The 23,752-nt window shown below is 31.6% G+C and overlaps 1 protein-coding gene across 3 annotated transcripts in view; it reads right to left on the bottom strand.

Moving 5' to 3' along the window:
• LOC145283811 (cilia- and flagella-associated protein 206-like) overlaps positions 1–23,752 on the bottom strand; it is a 340,960-nt gene that overhangs the window by 267,879 nt on the left and 49,329 nt on the right. For 2 of the 3 annotated variants that reach the window (XM_080132896.1, XM_080132898.1), the window contains exons 2-3: positions 11,041–11,174; positions 7,905–7,988 (exon numbers count right to left, since the gene is read on the bottom strand). In XM_080132896.1, the coding sequence (XP_079989022.1) occupies positions 7,905–7,988; positions 11,041–11,148 (192 nt within the window). In that variant the 5' untranslated portion in view covers positions 11,149–11,174. Of the gene's footprint in view, positions 1–7,904; positions 7,989–11,040; positions 11,175–12,351; positions 12,429–23,752 lie in introns of all 3 variants that reach the window. The other variant, XM_080132897.1, reaches the window with a different exon arrangement.

Raw genomic sequence — 23,752 nt, 5'->3', positions numbered from 1 at the left:
GCACTCCTTCCGGTAGAATAATGTAGAATTTTTTTAATCTTTGGTACAAAAACTCATAACGAACAAGAAAGTCATTTATACTGGTACCTGACGATCTTTTATAAGTGTAAAATTCCTTAAAAGTCATGTAAGCGCGCGTGTGTTCATCCTTTAAATATATGTCATCCAGTTTCTTTATTAAGATCTTCAAGCCATCTCGTCCGCCGATGTCACTTGTTGGCAATTCACGGACACATTCTCTAATATTCGGTGGTAGCGTCAAAAACACTGCTGGCCCTTTTTTTTCCTCAGAAAGATCCGTGAACAACGACCACATTTCAACGTCTTGTTTCCAGTTCTCGTAAACATCCTCCCCCTCCAACAATGGAGGTTGTTTGTTTGAAGTTGCCATATCCGATATCCGATCTGTCTAGTGCTACAGACAAGCTGTACAAAAAAAAAAAAATTTTTTTTTTTTTTTTTTTTTTTTTTTTTTTCGTTTTGTCGCACACAGAGGGATATCTCTGCTACCATTTGTTGAGACACTTGTAGTCTGTCTAAACTGTACGAACGAACTGACTAAATCAAGATGGCCGACTCCTATTTATATCACCACAAGCAAGGGAGGTAACCATGTAACTGAAGCAAGGGAGGTAACCAATGTCTACATTAACACTAGGTATTACTTCCTCCTTTGGAGTAGAGTAATATATGCTCAACTATCATACCATTTTCCCAGGTAAAAGTAACTATTTAAGTAATTCATAAGAGTTAGGAAATGTGGGGGAGGGGCGGTACTAAGGAATAAACTTGAAATTTAGATATCAAATCTCGATAACATTTTTCTTTTAAGATTTTTTTTTCAATTTTCCTTGAATTTCAATTCATAAAACAGAAATTGCAGTAGATGAGTCAGCGGGTTGACAAGTCATCTGGTCAATACACTTTCTGACCCCTTTTAGTTCTGGGGTACTAAGCGAACAAAGAAAGAAGGAGAAGGAGAAGAAAAGTACAGAGAAGAGAGAGGGAGAGACATTCTTTGGAGACTCTCATCCGAGCTACCATGCCAGGTGGATGTGGAAAATTTCCACCCGATAACGACAGAGAAATGAGAATAAACTGATGTTGTCAAAACAGATAATGTTGACCCTATGAACACGAGGAACATGTCGTACCAAAAAGACATACAGCGAAGAATAACTGAAACAGTGGATGAATAATACATAGGAGTATCGCATATTATGAACAGTCATCCGAAGCGAATAGAATAGTGGTTAAACTTCACGTAGAAAAGAAAATAAAAAAATAAAAATAAAGGCTGTAAGTCCCCTCTCTCTGCATACCTCTCTCTTGTATATTAAATTGGGGAGTCCTTTCATTTTGCCATTTTGTTTGTATTGATGTATTTTTTGTATCGATATATTTCTTGTTGGCATTTTCAGATAGTAGATTAAGATATCCCTTCCAAATCCTCGTAATTTGTCTTTTTTTTATTTTATTTAATCTCATCCCCCCCACCATAGTTTATTTTCATAATGAAATTAACTTTGAAACGTTACCACTTGTGTTTGTAGTTTCGTTCTTTCTCGCATTATGTTGTGTTCAAACCCTTGTGTCTCTTTTTTATTTTTACCCTTATCACATGTGCGATAAATATGTTTTTTGAAAATTTCTTTTTATATCCCTTTGTTTGGTTTTATTTAATCACCCCCCCCCCTTTTTATTGCATGTGTAACAGAGTGTGATGGCGGTGGCGAAAGGTGAGCAGTCTTAAAAGCTGCTGTTTGGTAGCACAAGGGGGTTGGTGGCGATGGCGGAAGAGGAGTAATCTTAATAGCTACTGTCGCTAATGGAGGGTTGGTGACAGTTGCTGCTGCTATTGATGGAACAAACCTTGCTATCTGACGAGCTGTGGTGATCTGGTGTAAGCGGCGGCGAAAAAGGGGTAGTTTAGTATCTAGTATCACGAGTGGGATGGCAGTGATGCGGCGACAACGCGAGCGTAGTAATTTTAATAGCTGTTGTTGCTGGTGAAGAATCAATGGTGGCTGGTTTGTGAGAGAATGAGGTTCACAGCTTTACACGCTGAGCTGATCTGCCTGCTTGTCGAGAAAATAGTCATATTTATACTTGTGTTGCAGACATAGTTGTAAACAAAGGTGGCTTTCGACGCTGGTCGTCATTTTCATTTTTTATTTGTGTTTGTTTTTTGTGTTTTAGTGTACTGTAGGGAATCGTCTGTTTGATTTTTGTATACATGTGTTATATCAATTTAAAGCTAAGAAAGTTGTGAATGTGTTCTATTAGGTGTTGTAGTGTTTTACGAGGTAATTATTCTTGTTTATGTGCTGCTGGAGTTGTGTCTGCTGTGATGTTTGTGTTTTGTATTTGGCTTTTTCTTTCGATGTACTGCTTCGTTTGGTAGTTTTCTTTGTTGGGATGAGTTGTGAGTTATTCCTTTAATGTGTGTATAGAAAAAAATGGGCTTTGATGTTGTTGTGTGTGTTTAGTGTGATCATTTATGTTGTATCGACGAACGGGGTTTGTCTTAACATCACCATTATTATCACTGTCACTGTTCCTGATGGTTTCTGGTTTATTCATGTAAATATGGAGGGATATGCTATATAAGACTTGTCTGCATATTTTTTTGTATTATTCACCAAAATATATGGAATAATTTTGTTTTTTTTTTCTTTTTCACTTTTCACAAGGAATTTAATTGAACACATCCTAAGTAAATGTTTCACTTTCCTCAGTTACAATACTTCGTAAAGTGTGTTTCACACAAAAAAAATGCTATTCACACATAATTCAGTTTTTTATGTGAAGAAAAAAACTACAAATCATGGAATCTTTCAGTTAATTTGGTTTGTGTTTTTATTTTCTTCACATAAAAAACTGAATTATCATACGTAGATACTTGACACCTTTTGACAGTAATTCTAAAATTAAAATTATTATCTACTACAAGAAGTTTAGAACACAAAACCTTGTGGTTAGAAACAACTCCTCACCGGCTATAAAAATGTTTGAACAAACCATTGTAGTGTATCATTTCAAATGCTCTATGGGAGAATGTAACTCCGAAAATAATACATACATTGGGCATACAACGACAACATCGTCCCGGCGAATAACCATGCATCTAAATAATACTAGTGCTATATAGAAACATTTTATAAAAGAAGATAACTACAATCTTAAAAAGGTTCTCGTTGACAACATAAAAATTATACATGAAAATAATATTAAAAAATTAAAAATTCTTGAAGCATTATATATTAGAATCCTTCAACCCACTATAAATGATATCACATTCTAGAAAAGCAGTAACGTTCTAAAATGTCTTGTGTAGTTCATATTGGATGGACTTTGTTAACTTGCTGATTTTGATACTCAAATTTTTAATCGACTTTTCATCGACTCTATATATTTAAACTTATCGCCGTTTACTGTATATTTTAGTTTTCACTTTTAATTCTCATTTTTGCTCCTTCAGACTTTTACTTCAACACCTGATGATGATTCGTAGATGAATCGAAAGCGCTCGTGACAGCAACAATTATGTAACTTTTATTAATATTTTGGATTTTGGTACAAAAAAGATTATATGGAAAATTGAAAAATTAAAAAAAAAAGAATGATAAAGCAAAGTGTTTCCGTTGCATTTAATAATATTTGCTTGAATATATATATATATATATATATATATATATATATATATATATATATATATATATATAGGGAAGATTTATTTGTAGTAAATCATTTAACATAAAGCAATACTGTACATAAGCGAAATATTTGTTTTATGAATTTCAACGAAATTGAAATACTTGCACTTTGCATGTTTCTCACAGTCAATAAAGACAGTTTTATTAAACAGCTTTTGACTATATAAAACCATCAAAAGATCGTTTTTAAACATGGTGTCCATCTTTCATTTCAACTTTTATGAGGGATGTACTTACTACTGTATTCTAGGAAACAAAGTGAAATTTCTGTTTTATGAATTGAAATTCAAGGAAAATTGAAAAAAAAAATCTTAAAAGAAAAATGTTATCGAGATTTGATATCTAAATTTCAAGTTTATTCCCTAGTACCGCCCCTCCCCCACATTTCCTAACTCTTATGAATTACTTATATAGTTACTTTTACCTGGGAGAATGGTATGATATTTGAACATATATTACTTTCTCTTTCTTCTATACACTCTCTCTCTCTCTGTTCATTTTGCTTCAACGACAATCAAACAACAAAAAAAAAAACAATACATTTTTTATCAGCCTAAAATGTAATTTTGAAATTTTTTTAAAACACACAATCTAATTTAAGGATTGTGTCACAACCCGTATTCCAGACACCTAAGCCACGTTCCTGTTATCACCGCCCCCCCCCCGCCTCAGCCTGACAATAACACCAGATCCATCGCCGAGTTCATATCAACACCCGACCAGCATTTCTACTGACGTCCCACCACCGCTGAAATATCTTGACACATTCAGCAGTTCATTTCACGATCGTTTTAACTTTAAATAAAGGTTTAAACTCAACCTTTTCGTTTGTCCCTTTCTTGCTTCCATGTGCTCAGTTTTATAATATAACACAAGTGATCTGCGAAAATTCAACAAAATGTTTTCAGGTAAAAATACTAACCATACATACATACATGATGATGATTGCAACGTCTTGTCAGACGAGTGCCACTCCCTCAGACATTTAAAATCCATGAGCCCAAATGTCTGAGGGAGTATCTATACAAATATGATGTTAAAGAGTCTTAGCTTTGTACGACAGCTAAGTCTCTCTCTCGGTTCAAAATGTTGAGATCCAGCAACAAGCAAGAGCAAGATAGCCAGCAACAAATTAAACTGCAGACCAGCTTAATGCGGGTACTGGTCTTCCGCTTTATGGTTTTTTAAATCAGAGATTTGCTTCTCCTAGAAAGGTTGCCTTCACCACGGCTTACGGGAGCCCTCTCTACCCCAATACACATATACACACACACAAATATACACGGTGCTAGTTCACCGTTGACCCACAAAAAGAGTTCATTCGCCCTTTGGAAGGTCTTGTTTTTAATCCTTCAGGGAGACTAGCTGCCCTCCTAACCAAACAAGTCTGGTGGGGGAACCAGTTTAGTCGCCGGTGACCCGACCATGAGGCAGGTAGTACTGGGTTACATGGTACCAGTAGCATATGACATGACCTGACATACATACATACATACATACATACATATATATATATATATATATATACACATACACACACACACACACACACATATATATATATATATATATATATATATATATATATATATGTATGTATGTATGTATGTATGTATGTATGTATGTGTGTGTGTAAAATCTTTTTTTTTTTTCCATTTTTTTTTTTATTCAATGCTTCTTCAGGGTTTTTAGATATGTATGGCTAGGTTTCCTTCCTTTTATCTATTTGCCTTTCTGGTACCTAAGGTACTTAAGCTTTTATGCATATATATATATATATATATATATATATATATATATATATATATATATATATATATATATATATAGGTATTATATATATATATACTAGCAATAGTACCCGTCGTTGACTGGGTTAAAAAATAGCCTACAGAAAATTATTATATATTATAGATATAGGTACTTAAGCTTTTATGCATATATATATTTTTATTAATATATGAAAAAACATATATAAAAAATTCTGCAACATGTTAAGTAGCATATAAATGCTATGAGAATAAAAATTCACCAAAGCTTAAGTACCTTAGTATCCATATTCCTGGTTATGATGCTTATATCAGTAATATGGAAAAGAATTCAACGTAATCAAAGATTCTGCTGACTGGTTGGAATTCTTCAAATCATCATGGATGCATTTCACTCGTTTTAAGAGTTGGCACAAGAAAGGCAATTCATCTGTGCTCGAACTTGCTGCTACAGAAATAAAGTTGTTTGATGCTACTGTTGTTGTTGATTGAACATGTCATAACAACAAAGAAAAGAAGAAAGCGTTTTCGTGATCTGTGTGCGCACACGTTGGCAATAAGGCATGTAATGTAAAGATTAGAATTCATGACACCATGGAAGATTTAAAGTTTAAGTAGCATGTGTCGGGACTAGTTAATGCAGATTGTATTCTTTGTATTAGCAAGCAGGCAGATTGGACAAATCCTGAATTTATTTCTGATAGATTCCCAATCAACAGATGTGCTGAGGATACTCTAAAGTTATGGGAAAGTCTAGTTGATGATGATGGTGTGATTCTTACTAAAAATGGTAACTTTAAGATCAGGCAAGGTGTTACAGCAAAACCAATTTCTGTATCAGACCAGAAAAGTATCAATGGTACTACATGGTTCCTCAAAGTTATGTATTGTTGCCACATAGAATACCAACAATGGATTGAGAAGTATGGGCCATTAGGTAACTCACTTCGTGCCTCCAGAGAAAAAGTCCTTAACAAATTCACGGGGAAACTGGTTTCTGTCTGGATAGATGTAATCATGCTGGTGGAGAAGGTGAGACATCAACAAATAGTGTTAAAAAAAGTCGTTTTTTTTTTTCTCTGAAAAGGTTATTGATTGCATACAAGAATTGATTTCTGTGAAACACAGCGATAATTTGTTGCTTTGGTATCGCCAATTGTCAACAATCCTTAGTGTTATATCTTCCTCGAGACAAGTTAAACATGATGAGATGAAAATTATTCGCTAAAGTACAATTAGGAATATGTGTCATTATTTTAAATTGGTGAAGCTAAATCATTCTTCATGGAATAATTCCACATTTAGTCAAGTTCATGGCTAGGAAACTTGTCAGAGGAATGTTTGGAATCCAACAATAAGGACATCCGTAATTATTTGCAATTCCTTTCAAGAAACCCATCACCAACTGAACAGTGAACTGATATTATTTGTAGACTGCTTGAACGTTTTGATCCTGGTGCCGTGAAGCAGTCCAATCAATGGCATCCTAATAAGTATTGCACTGAATGTGGTGAAAATGATCACACTATTAAATCTCAAGGCTTTTCAACTTACCAAAGAAATTTTATGTTTCTCTTGTTAAAGATATTTTACTTGATTGATATGCTGCAATGTATATACTATTTCGTATTCACATTACACTTACAACAAGCCCTCAACAATTGCCAGTGGATCATTTTTCACTAAGATATGCCCAAATATCTAATTTGCACTTTTGAGAGCAAAATCCTGATTTTAAGTTTTGGGGCCCTAAACACCCCCAAATTTTACATGTTTGAAATATTTAAATTTTTCTGTATTTGAATCATCGTTTTACCTTATAAAAGCCCTTAATCATTACCTGAGGACTTGCCATTGTCTCTATTTCCACAAATCGGTGATCTGGGCCCACAGTGGGTTAATTATTTCTACAAAAATTTCCAAATTAAAAATTCATCTGAAGGAGGTAAGATGTTATATTAGCTGAAACATTGTCAACATATGAAATAAAATAAGAATAATAGTCTGAAAAAACTAAATAATATAAATTATCAATCCTCATCTCAAAATTTCTTTAACGTGTGTGTGTGTGTGTATGCATGTAAATTCTTCTGGACAGTAAAAATAGATGTCAAAAATCATTCAAATGTATCAAACTCGAAATAATTTCCGATATCAATATAAAATAAGTTATGCTTATTAGTAGTATCAAAAAGTAAACGAGTGGTTTTAGTTGTGATTAAAATCAAAATCGTTAAGTTGAATCGACTTCCAACTCTCTAAAAGAAGGGAGATAATCCTTCATCAATACAAAATTAACACTTTGCCATCCATTACCTAAAAGCATTTAATCCAAATATCGATCAAATAAAGTTGAACAATAGCAAGATTTTATTATTTTTTTAACTTTATAAATATCTAAATAAAGAAATGATATTACCTTGATTAATGTTTGTACATCCTCTTTAGTAAGCGTTCGGTCAACATTGAAGCCACTGTGAGGGTTCAAAACAATTGCTTTCACCTTAAAGAAAAGACAAATTTAAGAATCATTCAAATATATATGAATATAATTATAACTATTATTTTATTTGACATAAATAAATATTAATGTCGTTCAATGCAAGTAATTTCATTCATATTCTTTCCTACATGATGCTCACTCTTCACCCAGCAACCGAAGCAGATAAAAAAAATATCTATAGGAGCCTGGAGCCTGGAGCCTGTTAATCATGAAAACTTTAACTTGTCTTCGAACCTCGACAGCCCCAAGTCGACATTAGGTGATGGATCTAAACAATCAAGATGCTCCCAAAGGGCCTTCAGAATGCCAGATATTTTTTTATCATAGTATTAAATCTTTTAAATAGAATTTTAAAACTTAAATTTAATTATTACAGTATCGTTTATTTATTAAATTATTAAAATTTGTTAAAGTAATGTTGTTTTAATCTCCATAAATTAAAATTTCAAACTACATAAATACATAAAGATTTGCTACCATTTTATTACTAATGAACCATCAGTTATCAAAGGCTAAAAAACACCTGAGGATAATGGTTAACGGAATGGATAGATTGACAGTTAAGTGATGATTACTAATGAGAGGATTGACAATCTCCACATATTATTCCCTCACAACAGATAACAGCAATTCTTTCCTATTTATCAGAGAACTGAAAGACAAAATAGTGGGGATTTAATTATTAGGCTGTTGGAAGTAAACACCAGGGAAAATTTTGGGACCTTTTAGTTCATGTTGCTTTATGCTGACAAAGTAATTTTTTTTTTTTAAATATAAATGAGGAAAATATTTTTTAAAGAAAACATTTTTTAAAGAAAACATTTTTTAAATTGATTAGTACAAGTAAAGGAAATAACTTTGCATATTTTTTTAGACTTTTACTTCACTTGTACTAAAATTAATGGAAAATAAAATCTATTTTGTTGCTTACGAGGTAATTCTAGCAAATGTGGATCATGTAAAATACTGAGGATGTCAATGGCAATCGCCTAGCAGTAATTGTCAGTCAATAAGTAATATATACAAAGGGATTTCCTTTGGAAGAAAGCCATCTGCAAATAAGACATGATAATAATTTAAAAAATCAATGTTTTCTGATGCAATTCATGAATGAAATTCATCTGAGAAGTTTGTGAACAAGACATCCTAAACAATCTAACAATTCTAGGTGAGATAAATGAAGACAGCAATAGTGCCATAGAAGTTGAAATAGATGAATCTTTCTTATTCAAGAGAAAATATCGCAGAGGCTGGATTAAGGACAAAAGGTTACAAAGTAATTCATTCTTTTTTTTAAATAATAAGAATATTCACCCACTTTAATAGTTTAGTAGCTTAAGAAAAAGTGCACATTATGGCATATTTAAATTTCATAATCTTGTAAGATTGAAAAAGAAAAATTTTATTTAATGCAATTGCATTTTTTATTTCAATAAATAATCAATTAATAGTGTAATAAAAGATTGAGGCTCAATCAAACTTTAGAAAAAATTTATTCAACATTAATTTGAAGTACAGAAGCAAAAGATCTAATCTTGCCTAGCTTTTATAATTCTTCTCAGAAACTATCCATCATACTAGAGGTTGAGATGCAACTTGCAGAAATCATTTAATACAATGTTTTAGAATAAAGTCATCTCAATGACCTGGCATTCTGTGAGGCTTTTGGAAGTATCTTGATTGTTTAGGTCCATCATCTAATGTTGACTTGGAGCTGTCGAGGTCCGAAGACAAGTTAAAGTTATTCTGATTAACAGATTCCTGCATATATTGTTTTTATTTGCTTCGATTGCTGGGTTTCTGAAGAGTGAGCATCAGTCTGAGATGTTTTTGTGATATCAGCCAATATTCAGAATCAGATGTAGTAACTAATAGTAATGAGAAGTTCTAAGTAATTTGCAATAATATTTCCAGTGCCCACACTGGGGATTGAACCTTCAACCTTCAGAAAGTCACTTTTATAAATGAGTTTTTCCAAGTATTCTAACCTTCCTACAATTTCATAAAGATGATATTCCATTAAGGCTCATTGTCAGCAGTTGAGGTTCAGCATGTCATCCATTTAGACGATTCCTGATAGATATAATCACCACAACCATAGGCAAATCTCCATTGTAGGTCAAGAAATCATTTTGTGGAAATAATCAACAATGCTCCCATTCATTCCAAGCAGACGGTGGGTGTAGATGTAGTTTGCTCACAAAACTACCAACTGTTATGAAAGAAGCTTGATTAAACTTTAGAAAAGTTTTACTCAACATTAATTTGAAGTACAAAAGCAAAAGATTGATTCTTGCCAAGTTTTTATAATCCTTCTCAGGAAATATCCATTGTACTAGCGGTCGAGACACAGGTTGTAGAAATCATTCAACAAATAGTAAAAATAAAAGTTAATATGTAAACTAGTATGACTGCATGTTATCTCAAAAGTATCTTGGCAGAATTAGTTAACTGGAACAGTGCACAAACAAAGAGGAAAGAAAGGATTTGGCGACATCAATTAGAAATATTCTTATTAATTTAGTCAATGTCTTGGTAAATTCAACTTTTTCTATATGCACATATTAGGAAGATTGATCATTTTCGTGTATTACTTTTAAGCACACAATAAATCCTGTTATATTTTAATATTTTGATTATTTCTTTATGTTTATTTCTTTTATGTGCAAAGTCTATGAAGAAACATATAATACTTATAGTATTTATATTTTGCCATGCATAAAATAAAGCATAAAAAATATTCAATTTAAAAATATAATATGAATATAATGAAAGATATGTCAGCACATTAGCAGAACTGGTCTGGAATAGTGACGAGATTGTGAACTTCTGAGTCACACAATTTATATGGATAAGCATGTGGCCAAATCAACGAGTGGTTGACCACCCCAACATTACATGATCCACAACTCAACGCATTAGGAAGAACCAGTCTCAGCACATTAACATCTTAGCAAATTGTACAAATTAGCATTCTACCTGATATTTATATTAGGTTTAGTGCAGCCTCTAATGATTACATATATGCAGATTTAAATGGCCTTCAACTTACCATAAATGCCACCAATGTTTCAGACACAGCCTGTCCTTTTGTTGTGCATTCCCGGGCAATTTCTCGAATAATATTCTTTATTACACTCTCTGCTTGACTTCCAGACATTTTTCAAAAGCTCAAAAGTAACTGACCTATGAATGATAAAATAAAAAAAAAACATTATTTTTACAAAATATTTCAATTTTTAATACAGGGGGTCTCAATAAAAGGTATACACTCTTTAAATTATCTCAACTTGCTACATGAATACACTATACCACGTTCCCAAGAGATGTTTAGGAATAAAGAATGGCACTTCCAGCAAGATGGAGCACTCCCCCACTATCATCATAATGTAAGAACATATCTAGATAGTCACCTGCGAAACAGATAGTTAGGATGGAGAGGAAGTATCGAGTACTGTTCACACTCACCAGATTTAACACCACCTTATGGATTTTTCTCTTTTTGGGGGATCGAAGTGGGTGTGGGAGGGGGGCACGTTAAACACAGATGTATAAAACTTTTCTTTCTTATAATAAATGTTGGTTTTATGGTCATTTAAAGAGTGTATATATTTTATTGAGATACCCTATATGTATTCTATGGTACATTTGTAAACTCATAAATATGAACAAATAAATAAATAAGCAACAGTAAATATTCTTAGAAACCTTTTAAAAATGGATGATATCCAAAATGGTAGCAGTTGTGGTTGCAAAAAAAAAATACTCTTTTAGTGTCTCATCCAAACAAGGTCTGTTAACAAAATGTAACAAAAAAAATTCTTTCCAATGGTTTGATCTCTACTAGAACAAAACAAAACAGTGTAGAATGCCATCTCTCCCTCACTTCTAACCATAAATACCATTTGCTCATTTTTATTTATGTTGATCAGACTCCCTCTTCCAAAAGGCTAAGCCTACAATCCGTAAGAATCATTCTCTTTCTTTTTTCTTTTTACACAATATACAGAATAAACAGAATTTTAAAATAAAAGAAATTTTAACTCACTTAATTCATTTAATTTAAATTATATTTTTAAATTCAATTAAAAACTATTTCTAGAAAAATAATTGTAATATTGCAGTAACTGTGATGCATGTCCATTGGATATATTAGTGGGATCAATCTTGGAGTCGCCCTGTAAAAATTAAAGAAACCAATAAATTTTTGTTCCCAGGCCTGAACTCTTTTTAATTTGTAATGTCTCTAAAGTATGATTTTTTTAAATGAAAATAAGGTGAAACGTGAATACAGACCTCATATTATCATACTACTTCAAAGAGATATTTTAAAAATTCTTTGAAAGATGGACAGATCACATACCTCACGGTACTATTATAAAATCATATCAACCGTGGTGACCCTGTTTGTAGGATGAACATTTTTCAAGTATACCACCCCGTACAGAGAAAACAAAAAGGAAAACGAAGATGAAGCATGAAAAATCAGAGATTGTCATATGTTACATTGTAAACAAAAAAAACAAAAACATCTTTTATAAAAAATATTGTTTTGTGTGGAAATCTTTCTCAGGCATTTTTTATTTTTGGCCTTTTTAAAAAGTACAACATATAAGAACAAACTTACCAATAAGATAAATTTGTAGTTCAATAATAAGAGACCACCAGTGTCGTTATAAAGACACTTTTCAAGATGAATAATCGGTCGTTTGTGGCATGTAATAGAAACAACATTGTAAGTCGATGTTAAAAGGAAAATATTGTACTGAATATTATGGTATATAATTAATTGCAAACAATAAATAGCTTAATATTTATTGTGAACAAATATAACTGTTTATCCTCTAGCCAAAAGAGATAAAGAAATAGGTGGGTGCATTCACTTGACTAGCTAAGAAACTAAAAGGCTTACCTAAGGGGTCCAACAGGACTAGGAACTGCATGCACCATGCTCAAGCAGGGAACACATACTCAAACTTGCATATACACACGCTCATTATTTTAATCCATCTTCTTTCAATTCACATATTGTTTTAAGGTAATTGTTTTGCATGATAGAATTTTTAGAAGGGATACTGTATAATAGAATTTTCAGAAAGCATATTACATTATAGAATTTCCAAAAGGGCTACTGCAGTATAGAATTGCCAGAAGTGAAATCGTATGATAGAATTGCCAGAAGAGCAATTGCATGATAGAATTCCCAGAAGAGTAATTGCATAAGAGAATTTCCAGAAGAGTAATTGCATAAGCGAATTTCCAGAAGAGTAATTGCATAAGCGAATTTCCAGAAGAGAAATTGCATGCTAGAATTTCTAGAAGACCAATTGTATGATAAAATTTCCAGAAGAGCAATTGCCTGATATAAATGCAAGAACATATGTTGAAAGCACAGCAATCGCCATTTACATTATTTTTTCCTTATCTATGTTGATATTTTTATTTATACTACATTTTGTTTGTTCGATGATGATGGCAGTGTTGATGACAACAATCTTCAGTCAAAATGTGATAGAAGTAAAAACATTAAAACTGATGAGGACAATAGTCCAAACATATCCAAACATAATCCAAAAATATAAATAATGATAAATCCTTATCACAAAAATGCGGTCCAAAAAGTAATCAGTATTTTTAGATTATGTTAAAAAGTTTTCTCACAGTTTAGGCAAACTGGAGTCTAAATTACATAGATTGAAAACAAATGAAGTGTAGAAAAACAAAACAACTAAATAGACTGACAGTTACACTGATATAGAGACTGCTAAATAAAAATAGACTAGTTAAGAGAACTCATAGGAAAAACAACAACTGATAAATGGGCTAAATGACATGTTCATATAGTAGATAAAATTACAATGTAAGCTATGAATGGCTGACAATAATCAAACAGTGTGAAGTGAAATAAGTAGGCGGGGGGGGGGCGATTGTTAACAAATCCACTTTGTCACTCCTTTAAAAAGGCAGGAAAGTTGTTAACAGATACGAAACCAAATGAAATATGCACTACATTGCACAGTTAAATATTTAATATTCCAAAGAGAAATACTTTAAACTTCAGTAAATTTCACCCACAAAACTATTATGCTTATACATGTGTGTAAAAGATAAGACATTACTAAATAAATGAATGGCAAAATTTATTCATACAAAATAATTAATCAAGTAATATAAACAGCTTTCTAAGATAATAAATGATAAAGAGCTCGTAGAATACAAATGTCCAGTGAGTTCCAATAAAGATCTGGTGAAAGAAAAACTGTTTTATCTGTAGGGCTAGGACAACAGCATATTCTTTTCATTGTTTTGACTCTCGAGTGTGTATGCGTTGATATCTAATAAGCTTTTATATAGTGATGTGGTTTTCGGTTGATTAACTGTGTCGGATATATACTCAAGAGTTAAACCAATGATAAGAATATTCTGTTGTCATAGCCCTATTTATCTGTATGGAAAAATTGAGTATATATATTTGCTTTGGCTTCTCTGTGTGTGTGTGTGTGTGTGTGTGTGTGTGTGTGTGTGTGTGTGTGTGTGTGTGTGTGTGTGTGTGTGTGTGTAAATGGAGTAGGCATGTAGATTTGTGTGTGTGTGTATACGGCTTTGTTTTGTCAGTGAGAGAGTGTACATATGGACGTGTGTATGTAGATCCATTGAGTGGTGTGTGTGTGTGTGTGTGTGTGTGTGTGTGTGTGTGTGTGTGTGCGTGCGTGCGTGTGTGTGTGTGTGTGTGTGTGTGTGTGTGTGTGTGTGTGTGTGTGTGTGCGTGCTTTATTGGGATACAGAAGTTCGTGAATGTTTCATCATGTGTGTGCTGCTTGACAAGGGGATCTATGTGATGCACACATTCTGTTGTCTCTGGAAGTAAAGGAAAGAAAGAAAAACTGTGTTTGAGTTTTTATAGTATGTACAAGGTTTCAGCAGTAAATATATTTACTTCTTTGATATCTCTGTTTTCAGCGGTATTATTAATCAAATATACTAATCAGTTTGTGTATGTGTAATAGAGATGGATCGAGAAAAGGCAAAAAAAAATGTGGGGGGGGGGTAAAACACACCTTTTTTAAAAGCTGACATTTATTTTCTTGAAATAAAACAGAAATAAAGTTTATCCAATATTAAAACAACATAGATATTTGTGTTATGTTGATTAATCGGACTATTATATCTCAAAAATTCAGAATAACATAAATATTGTCTTGTGTTCAGTTTGGAAGATGGGAAAATAGGAATGAAATGGTAAAAAATAAATAAAATCAACTAAAAATTATTTGATTAGATCAGAATTTTATTAGTTGAAAAGGAGTGACTAAAACAATAAAATATAAGTATAAATAATTCATAGAATGCATGATCTTCTTAGAATTATAGACCACTAGAAGAATACCTACCCCAGTATGAATAAAATTAATTAAAAGTATGAATAAAATTAATTAAAAGTATGAATAGAATTAATAAAGTATGAATAAAATTATTTAAACGCATGAATAAAATTAATAAAAAGCATGAATAAATTTAATTAAAAGTATGAATAAAATTAATAAAAAGTATGAATAAAATTAATTAAAAGTATAGATAAAATTAATTAAAAGTATGGATAAAATTAATTAAAAGTATGAATAAAATTAATAAAAAGTATGAATAAAATTAATAAAGTATGAATAAAATTAATAAAAAGCATGAATAAAATTAATTAAAAGTATAGATACAATTAATTAAAAGTATGGATAAAATTAATAAAAAGTATGAATAAAATTAATTAAAAGTATGAATAAAATTAATAAAGTATGAATAAAATTATTTAAACACATGAATAAAATTAATAAAAAGTATGAATAAAATTAATTAGAAGTATAGATACAATTAATTAAAAGTATGGATAAAATTAATTAAAAGTATGAATAAAATTAATTAAAAGTATGGATAAAATTAATTAAAAGTATGAATAAAATTAATTAAAAGTATGAATAAAATTAATAAAAAGTATGTGTATAATTAATTAAAAGTATGAATAAAATTAATTAAAAGTATGCATAAAATTAATAAACAGTATGGATAAAATTAATTAAAAGTATAGATAAAATTAATTAAAAGGATTGATAAAATTAATTAAAAGTATGAATAAAATTAATTAAAAGTATGAATAGAATTAATAAAGTATGAATAAAATTATTTAAACGCATGAATAAAATTAATAAAAAGCATGAATAAATTTAATTAAAAGTATGAATAAAATTAATAAAAAGTATGAATAAAATTAATTAAAAGTATAGATAAAATTAATTAAAAGTATGGATAAAATTAATTAAAAGTATGAATAAAATTAATAAAAAGTATGAATAAAATTAATAAAGTATGAATAAAATTAATAAAAAGCATGAATAAAATTAATTAAAAGTATAGATACAATTAATTAAAAGTATGGATAAAATTAATAAAAAGTATGAATAAAATTAATTAAAAGTATGAATAAAATTAATAAAGTATGAATAAAATTATTTAAACGCATGAATAAAATTAATAAAAAGTATGAATAAAATTAATTAGAAGTATAGATACAATTAATTAAAAGTATGGATAAAATTAATTAAAAGTATGAATAAAATTAATTAAAAGTATGGATAAAATTAATTAAAAGTATGAATAAAATTAATTAAAAGTATGAATAAAATTAATAAAAAGTATGTGTATAATTAATTAAAAGTATGAATAAAATTAATTAAAAGTATGCATAAAATTAATAAACAGTATGGATAAAATTAATTAAAAGTATAGATAAAATTAATTAAAAGGATTGATAAAATTAATAAAAAGTATGGATAAAATTAATAACAAGTATGAATAAAATTAATTAAAAGTATGAATAAAATTAATAAAAAGTATGAATAAAATTAATAAACAGTATGAATAAAATTAATTAAAAGTATTGATAAAATCAATTAAAAGTATGAATAAAATTAATTAAAAGTATGAATAAAATTAATTAAAAGTATGAATAAAATTAACTAATAGTATAGATACAATTAATTAAAAGTATGAATAAAATTAATTAAAAGTATGGATAAAATTAATTAAAAGTATGAATAAAATTAATTAAAAGTATGAATAAAATTAATTAAAAGTATGGATAAAATTAATAAAAAGTATGGATAAAATTAATTAAAAGTATTGATAAAATTAATTCCCCCGAACTCTTTAGCACCACTTTTATGTTTTGTTACAAAGATTAAAATCAAAGTATAATGTAAAATCATTATTCCAATTTGGATCAAAAGTCATTACATGGTTTTTATTCTAAGAAAATGTCTAAAATTTAATTAATTGGTGTCTATTGACTATGAGTCCAGTCCAATGTAAATTTGAAATACTTGAATTATCCAATGGGGTTTTGGTCTATATTATAGACTAAAAAACTAAAAATACTAAAAAAGCTTTTAAATATTGAGAATATTTATTAATTGATGTCTATTATCTATTGTTAAAATTTTACAAGAATTAGAAGTTTCTGAATTTTAACCTTTGTGAATAAAAATAAATTGAACTACATTACAATCCCTTACACCTAACAGTTGTTTTCCGAATATCCATAATGATCAGTTAATTAGTTTAGTGGTGAATACTGTACATACAAGCATATACACATACCTAACTTTGCTACTGGTATAATTTGTGAGCTATGCTAAAACCACCTTTTCATTGCCATCTTACATCTCTACAATAAAATACAGAATAGAGTCTGGATTGTTTCTTTTTCAATGTGTTACTTTATATGATTGGAAGAATCCTGAGTGGTACAAGTTAATTTGTTATCTTCAGTGCAACAATTGCGGCTTAAGGAATGTTAGATATTTAAATAATATAACAATCCTACACAGAAACGCCTAAATAATGAATTAAAATGAGGGTAATGTAGAGATGTTTCGTTGTATTATATCTTATATGTTATAAAATAGGGCCATTTTTTTATATTCTTCAATTCAAGTAAGATCATAATACAAGGTCAATTTGCTTGGATGCAATCATAAGGTTTTCATCAGGGTATGTTCTTAAAATATTAAATAATAAAAGGTATATTTGATAGCATTTGTCTGGTGATTTGAATTCATGGGTTAACATTCACACATACACAGGAAACTAAGGTCATTGAGTCAACGAATATGAACTCAAATATCATTTCAACCTGCATAGCCAGAAGTGGATATGACGTCAAATGGCTCAAAGATAGAGAGAAAGTGAAAGAGGTAGGTCAGTTTGTGCAAAGATTTAGAGAGAATATCACATGTAGAGAATGACTTAAAATCAATGATAAATTAAGGGATTAAAACTCCAAGATGTCAGTATTAGGAACGTCTTCCACTACTAGCAGAAGAAAAGGTGGCATCAACATCTAAATAAATGGCCCCCAAATTTGAGAATTCATTTGGTTGCTGTGAGACTTGAATTACATGATTGTGGACAGTGCCGTGCTTAGCAACATCGTGCTCCCTTCACACATAATTCGTTTTGCAGCCCGTCTACACCCAAGATGCAACCTGTACCCCCCCCCCCAACATACTGAATTCACAATAAATGGGACTTTAAAGAAAATAACGTAGTCTTGGAACACAGACATTTCCTGATCAAGAAGAAAAAAAAACAGAAGAAATCAGAGAATAGACATTTTGAAATGTTTTCACAACTTTTAGCCACTTTTTGGTATTGCCTACTTATTTTCATTACCATTTCAGTGCCATTTTACTTATGTTGTATAAGTTTTTTACAGGAATTTTCAAAACATTTAAAACAAAAGTATTTTATTACAGAAAATTGGATCTACTCTCAAAAATTGGACTTTAGGAGTTCATTTGGACAATAGAGATGGAGTGTCAGAAAATGTTTAGAGGAAGGAAAGAAAAATCAAATTTTTTTTTTTTTTTTTTACACAGTGATCACCACTTATCAAGGCCCGGAAGCCACTCAGGGATAAGGGTTATTGCAAGTACATTAAGTTACTGAGGAGATTTGCTGAAGTGTTTACTTAAGGGGGCGGTTCATTAGGAATTTGTTAACATTGGACTTGAAGACATCCAAGTTGTAGTCCGGAGGGAAGCAGGCAGACGGAACAGAGTTCCACAGGCGTGCAGTTCTAAGAAAGAAGCTTTGTTCATGGAATCTGCGTTTTTATTTAGGCACAGATATAGAGTGGGGGAAATTTTTCACAGTGGATTCAGCTAGACGGGTGTTTTTCGTGAAAGATTGGCGAGGGGGGACCAGAGATTGGAGTTCAGACGAGCATTTGCCATGGAAATAATGATAAAACCAGGACAGGCTCGCAACGTCTCTTCTGTGGGAGAGAGGTTGCAGGGTAGAGAAAAGGGCATTCCCCACTAAGCCACAAAGTCTATTTTGTACTCTGTCAAGGCAGGATAGGCTGTTTTTAGCAGCTCCTGCCCAGATATGGCAACAGTATTCCATCCTTGGACGTACTTGGCTTTTATATAGATAGATAATTGTATCAGTAGTGATATATCTTCTGGAGCGGTAGAAGGATCCCACCATCTTTCCAGCGACCTTGGCAACAGACTTGATGTACGTGTTCCATTTCAGATCAGGAGTAAAGGTCAAACCCAGAAGCTTGTCAAAACACGGAGCCTCACCCAGACGAGAGCCATCCATCACAATTTATGCCAGCTGGGGATCAGAGCGTTGATGATGTAAGGATAGGAGTTTGGTTTTGGATGCATTAAAGGTAACCAGCCACATCTTCCCCCACTGAACCACGCGCTCGAGATCAGAGGAGAGAGAATCAGAGAGAACTTTGTCATTTACAGCCTTTGATGTGTTGCCGTAGATGGTTGTGTCATCAGCATAGATGTCAACGAATGATTTAAGTATGTGTTTAGGGAGGTCATTGATGTAGATCAGGAAGAGAGTTGGGCCCAGGATTGACCCCTGGGGGACTCCAGCATTTATATTGCAGGCCTCCGATTTTTGTCCATCGACCACTACTCTTATGAGCCTATCGGAGAGAAATGATTTAATGATTGAGAAAACATTTCCCGTTATACCGTAGCTGGAAATCTTGTGAAGTAGACCCTTATGCCATACCTTGTCAAAGGCCTTTGATATGTCAAGAGCAATTGCCCTAGAAAGGAAGCCTTTGTCAAGAGATTCACTTATCCTGTGGGATATAACCGTCAGCACATCTGCGGTAGATCTTGCAGAGCGGAAACCATATTGTGTGTCACTAAGAAGGTTATTCCTGCTGAGGTGGTTGACTATTTCTCTATTTAATATGGATTCCAGCAACTTACTCATAACACACAGGAGACTTATAGGTCTGTATTGAGAGGGAGATGACTTATCACCTGAATTCTTAAATATAGGGCAAACTGAAGAGGTCTTCCAGGGAGTCGGAAAGCACTTCTCCTTTAGGCAGATTAAATTAAATGAATACAACATTAGTAGTAACGAAATTTTGTTAAAAGTAACCAAGTCATTTTAAAATGAGAAGGAGAAAGTCATTAAGTGCTATAAGGCCCCTACACTCCCACTAAAATGCGATAAATAAAAACTTTATAACTTATAAAGAAAATGCATCAATGTTTTTTTTTTTTGTTGTCGTTTTTTTTTATTGATTGATTGATGTAGCTTTTGGTGCTAGTCTGAAATTACCCCAAAAGAATAAAATTTATACTTTTACAGCAGAACAAAAATCTGATTGAAATACTTTCATTCAAAGATAATTTATGCAATGAAACCTTTTATAGTTTTGTTTAATAATATGATTATTTCAAAAATCTGTTAACCAACAAAAATAAATGTCACAATCTAATGTATCAGCAAGGGGAGAAAAAGAAAGAAAAAAACAGAAATGAAAAAAAAAACAGAAATGAAAATGTCGATTCAAATAAATATTCTTTGCCCTTTATTAAGAATAAACATGGAACTACCTTGGATGATAAATAATGAAAAGCCATTTTTAGAGTGTGTATTTGTAGGGGACTAGGATATCTAAATACCCCAATCCCGTTACAAAAGAATAATGAAACGAATGGGAATTGAAGGAAACAAAGACTCAAGTAATGGATAAGATAAACGTCGTTTATTTGCTGTTGAAAGAAATGAACATTTTAGTTATAACATGTCCGCGCGTATGTAACCAATGTCTGTTGCAAGACTGGTGTTGTAGCAAGAAAAGGAAATGTGTTTTCATCTCAAGTTTGGGTCATTATTGTTTGTTCGCGCGTGGGAATTGAAGTGAGTGTTGTAGTGGAAATGAGAATCCAGCGCGTAGGCAAGGAAGAGGATATTAGAGTTGTCATCAGTTAGTAGTCAGCTACGCGAAGGTGTTCTTAGTGGCCAGTAGTAGATGGAGAGAGAAAGAGGGAGAATGTATACATACAGTCATTAGCTCGTGCCCCATACATAGTAGGAAGTGGGCGTGAGGTGCGCGTGCGCGCACGCCGAAACGGCGGCGGCTTGTTCGCCCAACCTCTCTAGTTGAGAGTTGGTCCTAAAAAGAGGATTAGAAACAACTTGTCTCCATGTTTTATACTCGCTTCTGGAGTGTCTTTTGCGCATGTGTATTTCCTTAGAAAGCGGAAGTGACGTCGTCCATGTGTGTGTTCGTGTTCGCGTGTGTGAGTCATGTGTATACGTAAGCGTGTGTGTATATATACGTGAATGTGAGTGTATGTACGCGAACGTGAATATGTGTACATGTGTGGACGTGGGCGCGTATGTATATGACAGCTTGAAATATGAATGTGTGTTTTGTGTGAGACTTGAAAAAGGCTCGTACATATTAATTTGTATTCTTTTGGATGGTAAATAAAAAAGCAGGTAAAAATATTTATATATACTATATGTTAATGTGCATGCGTATTTTGTACTGAAAGCCATAAGAGTACTTAAATCAACACTTTATTAAATTTTAAAAAATCCGTGAAATATTTACAAGAATGTACATATGTATAAAAAAAAAACACTCTTTCATTAAAAAATGCTTAAAATGTTATTAAAACGGGTTTTATTCACACAAAAAAAGTTTGTGCTGAGACAACAAATGCAATCAGAAGAAAACTTTACTGCAAGTCGAAAAAATAAACAAATTTTGCTAAAAATAAAAATTAGATTAAAGAAAAATTTTGTCCCTGCCAACCTTATAATTTCTCTGTGGGAAACGGCTGTGCAAAATTAAAGTTCATATTCATTACTTTTAACAGATAAGCCAGTCTTTCCTGACACATGGAGTTCCACAGAAAGTTTTTAATTAGTTTCAATTTAAAGAAACTGTTCACAGAGTCCCACTGTAACTGGTAATATGATTACAATTCGGAGTGCAACAGCTATTTTTTTATATCAATTTTTCATATAAATTTTTTATATAAATTTTTTATATATTTTTTATATATTTTTTATATAAATTTTTTATATATTTTTTATATAAATTTTTTATATATATTTTTTATATAAATCGGCTACATGTTCGAGGTTATTGCAGCTTTTTTGTTACTTGTGCCACACAAAAAGTCGTACTTTGATTTCAAATCATTCATGTTTTTAAATCGTTTCTGAAGATTTTGTATGCATGAATGGAAATTGTATACATGAGAAAAATTCTCAGAAAAACATTTCTTTACCAATCTGATGATCTGACTCATCTGCTGATTCGTAGCTGAATAGACATATTTTCTTTTTTTTTGATAGGCACAATACACTTAAAGCTCATCAACTAATTCTCTAGCTTTAATTTCAACTACTATATGTCCTTCCTGCTTGGATTATGAAGCAAATGACATGCCAGTCTTGACATAAGAAATTTGGTCATCGACATATATTGAAGGACTCTGTAGTGGTTTACTTATAATGTTTATTTGAAACATAAAGTCATACCAAGTAATCAAACAAACAAGGAGACGTCATCTCCTGATTTCAACGGCTAAAGCTTGACATTCCGTGCTGATAAATCCATCTCGACTATCTATACACATCTCGTTCTAATTCTTTGAGTGCTTCCACAATTTCTGTTGTCTGAAAACACGACTTAACAGCTTCCAAATTTGCTTCCCATCTTGTGTCCAAAAGGCTTTTAACGGTCACGTATATCTTAAGAATAGCCGTTAATGCAGAAAATAAATTATGCATATGTTGCAGATAGTCAAAGAAACAAATGGAAGTAACTGACGATCTTTCATTATTAGCAATTACCAGATTAAGTCAATAACTGGCGTATAGCTTTTTTTTTATTGACTTTCAAGAAATGCTATCGTACACCTTGCCATGACAGTCTTCTATGGCAATGTCATACTTGGACAGGAAGTTAATTATGCTGTCGAAAAGGTATTTTCCAACTGTATCACACACATTAAGAAACTCAGCAGTGTTAAGTGTTAGAAACTCAGCAGTTAAGTGTTAAAAAATTTCTGCTCCACATCCTTCTCTGAATTCAACTCTCTGAAGATCAATATTTGGTTGCTCTGTGTGACTGATATCAGATGTGCAATCTAGTATTATGCTATAATATTTTGATACAAGAACTTTGGAAATGATTTTGTTTTGTATTAATTTTGTTCTGTATTGATTTCGCAAGCAGGTCAATAAGTTCGTCCTAAGTGTGGTTGCTCAGATAATGATCACTCAGTTCATGGCTCTCAATTTGTGTGATGTTCAGACAAGGCAGTGTCAAATTTTGCTATTAGCTCCACTTCTTCGGAAAATTTTAATTTCTGGTGTCACCGAGTTTTTCATTTGTGCCATAAAAAGCTAAATTTCTCTCAGCA

This window comes from Euprymna scolopes, chromosome 8 (genome assembly GCF_053919585.1).
Source record: "Euprymna scolopes isolate OS-2025 chromosome 8, ASM5391958v1, whole genome shotgun sequence".
Taxonomy (NCBI): Eukaryota; Metazoa; Mollusca; class Cephalopoda; order Sepiida; family Sepiolidae; genus Euprymna; species Euprymna scolopes.
The sequence above is the reverse complement of the archived record's forward strand: the minus strand, read 5'-3'. Positions and strand labels throughout refer to the sequence as shown.